The 10234-nt window shown below is 35.4% G+C and overlaps 2 protein-coding genes across 2 annotated transcripts; one reads left to right on the top strand and one right to left on the bottom strand.

The window, feature by feature from the left end:
• Nucleotides 1-537: 537 nt before the first annotated feature.
• LOC111406295 lies at nucleotides 538-5670 on the top strand. The gene is made up of 4 exons (XM_023035646.1): nucleotides 538-626; nucleotides 730-3964; nucleotides 4418-4475; nucleotides 5267-5670. Exons 1-4 carry the CDS (start codon nucleotides 570-572, stop codon nucleotides 5415-5417), a joined length of 3501 nt encoding a protein of 1166 aa, XP_022891414.1. The 5' UTR covers nucleotides 538-569; the 3' UTR covers nucleotides 5418-5670.
• A 90-nt stretch (nucleotides 5671-5760) lies between these two features.
• LOC111406296 (photosystem II core complex proteins psbY, chloroplastic-like) lies at nucleotides 5761-6609 on the bottom strand. The gene has a single exon (XM_023035647.1). The coding sequence runs from the start codon at nucleotides 6443-6445 to the stop codon at nucleotides 5864-5866; it is 582 nt and encodes a 193-aa protein (XP_022891415.1). The 5' UTR covers nucleotides 6446-6609; the 3' UTR covers nucleotides 5761-5863.
• Nucleotides 6610-10234: the final 3625 nt, after the last annotated feature.

Raw genomic sequence — 10234 nt, forward strand, 5'->3', positions numbered from 1 at the left:
TTTTTTTTTTTTTTTTTTTTTTATGTTAATGCTGTTTTTAATTAGCAAATTTTTAATGCGGGGGGAATTATATTGAACCGTGTCTAAAGATTGAAGCTTGAATGGAGTTTCTGAATATATGATGTATGAGCGTATGCACTTACATGGGCTTCTAATGAAAAATTGTGTACTACGAATGCACATGTGTGTTTATATATGTGAATGAATCATATAAAATATTAGAGAATTGACTAGGAGAAATATGAGATGATTTTAAATCAAATTTCCAATTTAGGATCATATTGATGGGAAGGGGTAGTGTATTATTTAATTTTAAATTCTAATGGTTGTTTAAATTAGCAAATTTTTTCATATGGGTGTAATTAACTAAGGAAGTCTAAATATTGATGATTGGAAAGGGCTTTTGGAATTTCTGTTAATTGGGTTATTAAAATGCTGAAAAGTGGTTAATAAAACCTGTTCACTGAGTTAGGTCCTAATTTGGTTAGAAAATATCTAATTCTGTCCGATGATTTTCAATTGCTGTTTTTGTAACTTGTGTAAGTTTATGTCATGCAGAGAAGATAACAATGGAGCACATGCAGTGCTTCCCAAAATTTGGGAAGATAAAAATCCAATCTTTGAAGGTACATATTTTGCCTTTGAGTTGAGGTCAAAGGTGAAACAATTTTAATATTCTTTCTCCTCAGAATATAAAATTCTTGTTGATAATGTTGTTAATTAAAATAGGTAAAACGCAGAGGGAATTTTTATCATCTGCCAGACTTCATGCTTGTTCGGAGTGCATTTGAGGGGATTAAAAGAAATTGGTTCCTATCTGCTGAAACTTCAAGCCTTAAGGAATTTAATGACAACAATATATCCTCTGCTCCAGATGAGAAGGGGAACTTACTTTCCATCAAATATCCTCGAGGTGATGGGCAAAGCATTCTTCCAGATGATTCTCCTAAAATTCTGCCCCCCATTCGTGAATCCAAGAGCCAAAATATTCCAACTGCCAATGGTCATTCTAGTGATATGTATTCTGATGCAAACAGGATATCTGCTCTCAAAATGCTTTTGTCAGATGGTAATGATGAAGCAAATGTAGTTTCAGAAATGACTTTTAGGCTGAAGGTTGATGACAAAACTGGAGACAATTCAGCGGAACAATATCTGAGGACCGGGTCCCCTCCTAAGAAGAAGCATAAAAGGAGGAACGACAAAGATGGATCTCATGGTCCTGCTTCTGAACTTGAAAGATCAGGAGTTCGTGCCTCCACGAAAGATACAATATCACACTCTGAGATTTCTGGATCTGGAAATTCTTTAGTAGGTATACCTGAGTCTGAGGATGCACAACAAAGAAAACATAATCTGCTTGAGGCAACTGCTGCACTGTCGGGTGTACAAACTGATCGATTTCAGAATGAGGTTGGTGATGTATTTGACAAAAGATCGCTACTTGAATCTGCTGTAGTGAAAGAGTATAAAGTGGGCAGCAACCGGAGCGCTGAAAATCATTTAGATTCTGGTAATATGAAAGAGGATTCCATGTTGGATGGTGTAATTAACATTCCCGAAAACTCTATGGTTGAGAAACATGAAATGTTTGGATCAGATGTTGCAACTGTACAATTGGAGGGCAATGCTTCAGGGCCAAGTTCACGTCCAGAGAAGAGGAAGAAGAAAAGAAGAGGGATTCAAACAGACAATTATATCCCTCTCGGGCTACACAAAAGTGCTCCTGTGGTTAATCATGAAGAGACTGATCGGACTGATATGGAAGAAAACCAAAAGGAGTTTTCACTGAACCAAGACCCTGAAGTGACACAGTCTAAGGATCAGGTTGAAGCTGGAGGAAATATCACAGAGTCGGTTTGGCTTGATAAACAATCAGATGCCTGTGGGGAGAGGGGACATGACAGTGGAAGAAAAAGTAGGTCCAAGAAGTCAGGCGCAAAAATTCTGCAAGAAACAGATGTCAAACATTCTAACAATGCGACTTGTACAGATGTGCCAAATTTAGAATTTAATAATACAAAAAATGAGAGTATCCTGACCCCATCTGAAACTTGCCAGACTAATGAAATTGATGCGAGAAACTTGTTAGCAAACCATGAGCCACTAAAAGGCCCATGCGGAGCAGATGTTACCATCAAAGAACGAAATCTTTCAGCTAAGCTGTTGGATGCCGATGGTGCAATTGAAACAACTAACTCTCGTGGCATCAAGAGGAAGAAGAAGAAAAAGAAGAAGAGTACCCAGAAGTCTGCTGCAAAAATTCAAGATGCATCAGTTATTGAGCACAGTACTGAAAAAGGTGAAAGCATGGAGAATTATATTCAAACTCTTCGGTGTAAAAGCAATGAACAAGAAAGTGCATTGTCAATTAACCATGACCCTGAAGCGATGCAGCCATCAATTAGCAACTCTTTAGTTTGTGATAAACCAGGTATAACTCCAAAAGAACCAATTTCTAGAGAACAGTTGTTGGTCACAAAAACTGTTGTGGAACCTGGGAGCTCTGGGGGCAGTAGGAAGAAAAAGAGTGTCAAGAAGTCTGATCCCCCTTATCCGGAAGCCTATCGCTTGGAGCACACCAGTAAGGAGAGTGTGAATGGCACTTCATTTGATGAAAAGAGACAAGGGATCTCTTCCAACAATGGAAAAGATGTAATCAAAAGGAAGTCATTGGATGGTTCTGCTGGATATGCTTTTGAGGAAGTTGATAATGCTGATGGAAATGAGGAAAAATTATTGCCATTAGCTCAGATTGGTAGAACAAAGCAAAGTGCTGAGGTTACAGGTGAGAAAATAACAGAGATGGAGGTGGAAAACCTAAAACCTGCAGATAGTTGCTATAGAGATCTTCCTCTCGATGAACAAGAAAAACAGGTGAAAAGTTCACAGCTGGATCTAATACACAAAAATCAAGAGAGTACAGGACATTTGGATAAAAAGGAAAAAGAGGAAATAGAAAAGAAACAACTCACTGCATCAAAAGACCATGACAGTTCTCCAATCAAATATCAAGAAGTTGGTGCTGAAGACTTGACAGCTTCTAATGATAAACTTGGAATAACCTGTAATCCGTTGGAAGCAGCAAAGGTAAAACTAAACAAAGCAAGTCCTTCGAGTCAATTGGCTGTGTCTGAGATGGAACTTGGGAAGGAGAAGCTTAAGCGTGTGCCGGAAACTGATCTCCGAACTGACAATCTGGTAAACAATTTTGAAAATGAAAATGAAGGGATAAACTTCAAAAGCTACTTCATTCCTAGTCAACAACAGGATAAAGTTGCCTCTAGTGGTGGCATAAAAGTATCAACCAAATCAAATCAGAAGAGGAAGGCTGAGAAAAAGAAGAAGAAGCACGATTCACCTTCTGTGAGTGCTACACTTAATGTTCAAAGGTCAGTCGTGTCATATGAAAACCAGGAGTGTGAAAACACACCTGTTATCAGACATGAAAAATTACCATCGAACCATGATCAGAATGAAGTCATGCTCAATACCAAAAAGTCCTTAAAAGTTTCTGAAAATTTGGAAAAAGCTTCAAGTCAGACTGATGTTGCAGGGACTGGAACTCTTCAAAAACCTGAAGAAACCCCTTCTGCATATGATTCTGAGGCCATTAGGGCTGCAGCTGCCCATTCGGAGGAAAACAACAAATCTTTGGCTGGATCAAGCTCCAAAAGATCCAATACATTTACTGAAAAAAGAAGGGATAAAAGTCGACAGTCAGATGTAGCTAATAGAATTACTTCCATTAAGAATGACAGGATAGTTTTGAACAGTTCACGACAAAAGAAGAGTCTGTTAGCTAAATCAGGAGCAATGTTTTGGGATAATGTTAGTGAAAGTTCTGGCGATGAAAATGGGACTATAAATTCAAATGCCAGCACATGCACTCCATCAGATAGTTCGTCTTCATCTGGAAACTCAGTAGGGGAAAGTGAGTTGAGCCAGAAGTCAACTAGAAATGGTAAGTCTAGATCTTGGCATGAAAATGCAACCTTGTCCAATGTGTGCAAAACCAGAAATTGAAAGTAACTAGAACTTTATCAATTTTAATAAACTGGATGTTTATTGTTTAGCTGATGTAGATAATTTGTTCTTTTTTCCTCTTTAATATCTGCACCTGGAATTTTTTTTTTTTTTGGGTGACTTGCTAAATTAAATATAATTGTTCAAAATATGAGGCATTGATGCTTATACTACTAAACTGGCATAATTTGTACTAGATAATGTATTATCCTGAATTCTCTAGTGCTTCCCTTTTGCAGGTATCCTACTAAAGAAATTCTTTTCTTATTAGGATTTAGGGATTAGATATTGAGATTCATTTGATGTTATCTATGATGTCAAGTTTATGTTTCATTTTGGTTTTATGGGCTTCTCTGAGCTGATCTTTCCATTGTAAATTTAACTACCTCAGGATCCAATAATGCTGTAAAGAAAACAGTTGCTGGAGGGAAAAACATTTTGAAGTCAGAGTAAGTTCAATACACACACTTGCATACACAACCGTGGATACATGCGTGCATACATGTGTGTGCAGTTGCATGCATACATTTATATGTATTCCATTTTAACCCATTTTCTTGAACTTGGCCCTTTGTAGTACGAGTGCTACTTAGCTCCTTTAACCATTCCCTGTGGCTAAGCTAGGACAACCTCGCAAAGTGTAGAAGTATTGTTTGGCAAATGGTACCATTATCATTATGTGGTTTGCCTCTTAATGCTCAACTGTAGTAATTGCATATTGAGCACATTAAGGGATCGAGGTAGAATCACAAGGCAAACTAGCTATCGAAGAGGAAAACTAAGTCACCGGATATTGACCACATTAAGGAACCCAGGTAGAATCACTAGGAAAACTAGCTATCTAACTAAGAAGAAAACTAAAGAACACAAGAAAATAATCCAATAGTTGAGGGAGGATCTCTGTGTATGATTCTTATTTCTCTAGAATGGAGAAGTCTCTTCAAGCCTTCATCAAAGTTATTCCAAAATCCAACCCGGTAAAATGTGATATTTCCTCGACTTCAGTTGCTAAATTTAAAAAGGTGGTTTAAACAATATTTGCATCTTCAATATTTGTTTGTATCATATCAGAATTAATTGCCTGTAGGATGTATCATTTCTAATATGGATAACTGAACTACGACAATGTTTGGATGTTTGTTCTTGAATTTCTAGAATCTTCCTTTTTATTATATAGGGCGCTTCATAATAAATTTGTTATCTTAAAATCTGTTGAACCTTGCAATTATTGTGGCACCAGTTTATCAGGCAAGAAGAATATAACTATGGATATGCTTCTCAGAAGCTCTGCTAGCTTCAAGAAAGCCAAGAGCATAGCTACTCAACACGAGCTTGAAGACACTGAAAGTCAGCCAGTGGAATTTATTCCTGACAGTCAAGTAAACCCATGAGTGTGTTGTGTCGGTCTGCTGAAATATACATTTTTCTCTTGGTGATGTTAAATTTTGTGATCTATGGCAAGATTCTGAAATTTAGCCGCATTGGCAATCAAAATTTTGTAAGCATGCATCCAGGATTGGAGTGCAAATTTTTATCTGGACAATGCATACCTGGCTGCCTGCTACTTTTGTAACAATTGGCTTTATACTTATTTTATGTTAGTTTCTTCACATAAGATGCAAAATGTAGTTGGCTTTTTGCTCAGTACTGCCTTCGTATTTTTCTTTCATTATATTATTCTTGCCCTTTGCATTTATAGTCATATAGAACTGATCATACTAAAATCCGAAGCAATGGTCCAAGAGAGGAAAATTTTCATGGGGAAAATTCAATAATATACTGTGCAATTACATGTAATTAAACCAAGTGACTCCACCGAACAAAGATATAACCCTTTTCATTGTGATCTCATCTTGTTGATCTGGTTCAAAGCTGGTTGCAAAATGTTGTACAGCACCCAAAGAATGGCAGGAGTGATGACAAACAGCAAAAGCTGCCCCCTGTTGTCACTTGCAGCATCAGCAATCATAGCAATTTCACTAGCTGATGCATCAGATGGCTGCATCAAACTCCATGAGGCCAGCCCACCTAGACCAAGTCCTATGATAACTCCTTTGTTGCTTCTCATTCTGTTGATCTGGTTAAGTGCTGGTTGCAGGATGTTGTAGAGCACCCAAGCTATTGCCGGAATGATGGGAATAAGAAGGGCAAGTCCCCGGTTGTCGCCCTCAGCTATTTCAGCAATCTGTTGTGCTGCAAAGGCAGGATCACATGAGCTCAATGTCGAGAAAACAGCACTTGCAAGGGCAGTTCTGGCAAACAGACCAGAGTTTTCCGATGATATTGAGGCGGCAAGGCCTTTCGGTGGGTTCTGCATGGAGAGAAGAGATATTGGTTTTGCGGTGGGCTTAAAACACTTAGTGTTGGTGCTTAAGCACTTGGCATTGAGCATAGCCATGGTAGATATTGTAGCTGCCATTGACGCAGTTCTTGTTAAGCCTAAGGTGTAAAGGAAAAGATTTGATGTTCAATTGGGATTTGCTGCTATGAGAAAATGGAATATAGGGATGAAGTCAGTTGAAAGAAATGAGATCCAATCGGAATGTGTAATCTGGATTGTTCTCTTATCCACTGAGGTTGATTGGTGAGATTTGGACCTCATATTAGATACCCCACCGAGACTTATCACTTCCTCTCCGCTCCATCACACTTCAGTTGAGAATTATAGAAGTTTCCGAAAACTAACCTGTGCATTAATTCAAAAGAAGATACAAAGGGTTGAATTGGAGTGGAATTTGTGGTTAAAAATTTTTAACTTTTGAGGTTTAGAAATCTAGTTCTAGGATACATATATTTTATAGTATCACTAAATTTTTAATCATATATTTCATCAACTTTTATCAAAATTTGTTAAAAAAAAAAAAAAATTATTTTAATTCCACCGACCATTTTAGTTTTTCAGGTCAAACTGGTAGTCTGTTCCAATTATGACAACATAGGAATTGACGAGGCAAATGATGTAAAAGAATTTGTATTGCACTTTTGTAAACTTTAAAATGACTATAACATTTTTGTTATTTTTATACTCATCCAGCATTGGTGCTTAGAATTGAGAAAACTTATCGCGAAGTCGTTTTTTTATGAGGAAAATCTTATCTACGAATAAGGGGAGAAAATAATGGCAAAAGAAAAGGTAAATCAAAACTTGTCGAGTCCTTTGTCAGAGTAATTGGAAAATCAATAATTCCTGCTGTACAGGGCCTGTACAGGTCTACTCACATGTTGGGTGGGTGATTATTTAAAAAATAAAAAATAAATTACCCCACCCCTCATGTATTGTGAGAGGCCTGTACAGGTAGCAAGATTGTTGGAAAATAGTAATATTAATAAAAGAACGAGAAAGTGTGGATGAGTTGGGAATTGTAGTGAAATAAAAAATTTTATTCTATTTGACAATTTCGACGTCACTGGTAATAGTTGTTATTTTACCAGTGAGATTTACAAAGGATATGCTAAGAGTAAAAAGTTTAAAACATGAATGCCAAAAAAGTGTTTTTCACACAATTAATGTTACTTACGAGGTCACACACTTGAACTAGTTTGTACAATTATACAGGTTGAAGTCACATTAGACGTGTGACCGTCACATGTAATCACAAAATATATACATAAAATGTCACCTAAGTGAAATTATTCTTGCACAATTATTCAACCTTAGACATAGGTTTAAAGTCACATCTATTGCCTATGAGTCATAATTATATCATATCCAACCAACCAAAAAAAAAAAACGCAAAACATGTTTTAGTGTGTGACTTTGTCATTCTATTCCGAATTATGGTCATAGCATATCAATATTTCAGCATACATTAGTCGCGAATGAGTAACAACAAATTATTTGGTGAGAAAAGTTGAAATCTTAGAAAATATCACGTTGGCGGCCTTTTTCTATAAATAATAATAATAATTTTAAAATTTGTGCTAAATTTTGAATATGCCTGATTTTGGTCGAAATATTAAAAAATTAATCCGATTTCTCTAAAAACCATTTTAAACTCTTATACATAATAATTTTCTCATGACATAACGGACAAACTATATTAGAACATCTTTCTTAATGTGATTTTTTTTTTTTTTTATCTAATTTAATGTACCAAACTTGTCTTAAAAAAATTATTCCATGCACTTCATGTGGGATAAATAGATGGTTCTTATTTAACTTTTTGTAATGTAATTTCTAAGTTTCCTTGAAAAATAATTGTCTTTGGGATAGCCTAGTTAATTGCTTAGTCAATGAGATTACACACACGATGTTACCTTTGATGTAACATAAATTAGGTGCCCACTCCTAATTAACTAAATGGAAAATGAAAAATGTGGTTCTTAAAAGGTTGAACCCAAGGTCTCCCACCATCTCGTCCATGGAGTATCGTGACAGAGGTTAATATCGAGATGTGCTCCAGCAGGTCAGAAAACAAGAGCTGCATGTCCACTGATGCCCACAAAGAGTCTCAATCCATGTTTCAGGAATCGAACCCTCATACTGCGGCTGACAGCAAGGCTGAATATACTCATCATTGTCCTTTGCACTACTGGAATAAGCCCCGAGGGGTTTGTGGTTCTTGATTATATACAAAGGATGTCGGTCCATTTGTAGGTACTATATTGTACCATTCTAAATAATGACAGGCGTCGACTCTAGCTAGGATAAACCTTTGCCCCTATTTGGTAGGGATTAGAATAAGATATTTAGTAAATTTTGATTAAAGTTTTTTTATGAAATGTATGGTTTAAAAGTTGTGTATCCAATAAAATATGTAGTTAAAATTAGCAATTGATTTTGACGTAGATTAAAATTAAAGGTTTTACAAAAAGTCGGTATATTGAAAGAGTGTTTAAATGATTGGACACGACTTAGGAAAATCGACGGCATTAATTGGTTTAATCTGATAGGCGTGATTAACAATGCTATTAAGAATAGGGCAAAAAATTAAATATTTATTTGGTTATTAGGAATTCAAAAAGTTTTGGAAGATTCAATTCGCATGAGTTGAATTTTTAAACTATCACGAGATAAAATAATTTTATTATTAATGATTGTGTCACAATAACAATTCAATATATCACAAAGGGGAGTGCAGTTTTGTATAATTAATCGTTGTCAGTGCCATGTTGTATTATGAGGGTCATTTGAACTTTAGTAACTTTTAAGTAGGACTGATAAAAGGGTAAATCTATCTAATATTCGACCCAGTAATACGTAGATAACCAATTATTTAGAACTCGTTAACAGAACGTAGAAATCAGTCGATTCAACCTCAAAATAGATTGGCTTCCCTGAAAATTTTAGGTTGCGGTTGGTTTAGTTTTTTATTTTTTATTTTCAATTTCAAAACGATTTTTAGTTTTCTTCGAAAACGTTGCATTTTGTGCATTTTCCACGTTTTGAATATTTATAATTGAAAACGCTCAAAACGATAAAAAAATTATTTTGCATTTTCAGTTATAAATTTTACCTTGTTTTCGAAAACGACGAACCAAATGCGTTTTCCGCATTTTCGAAAACGAAAAATGACCCGAAAACTCCAAATTAACTGCAGCCTTATTTTCTTAATTTTTTTACTATCAGTCCAATGCGTTGACCTATTTACCTTCTCTAGATAAGTGTTTGAGCAATGCTATTCATAGTCGTTCACTACGATAATCGTCCTACATGACGATTTGTAATTTGATGTATTAATGTGGAAGTTTTTTCTTGCCTTACATATTAAATTACTAACCGCCACATGTATGCCACGCGAGATAATTGCAATAGTGAATGATTGTAAGTAGTATTATTCTTAATGGTTGGCATGATTTTTAAAAACATTATTTAATACGAGATTTCGTGGCATGTTGAATAACCATTAAATATTCAATTCACTCTTGGACTCTTTATTGGAACGCATAATCGATCAAGATGCGCTAGCAAATATTGATCCATTTCCTTTTATCACCAATAAATGAATTGAAAAATAAGCCCCATTGTTTATTTCATTTTATATAAATATTAACATAAGTGAATTGACAAATGAACCTTAATTGTTTATATTATTTTGAAATGAACCTTAATTGTTTATATTATTTTGTAATAAACATTGTATTAATTAATTTGGCTTAGCTCCCAATAATGGATGGTGACAATGACCATTAATACTCCTCCATCACTAAATTATACCAAAAAAAGTTAAAAAAGATATAAAATTGCCAAATAATTCATAAAGGTAAG

Source organism: Olea europaea, chromosome 12 (genome assembly GCF_002742605.1).
Source record: "Olea europaea var. sylvestris chromosome 12, O_europaea_v1, whole genome shotgun sequence".
Taxonomy (NCBI): Eukaryota; Viridiplantae; Streptophyta; class Magnoliopsida; order Lamiales; family Oleaceae; genus Olea; species Olea europaea.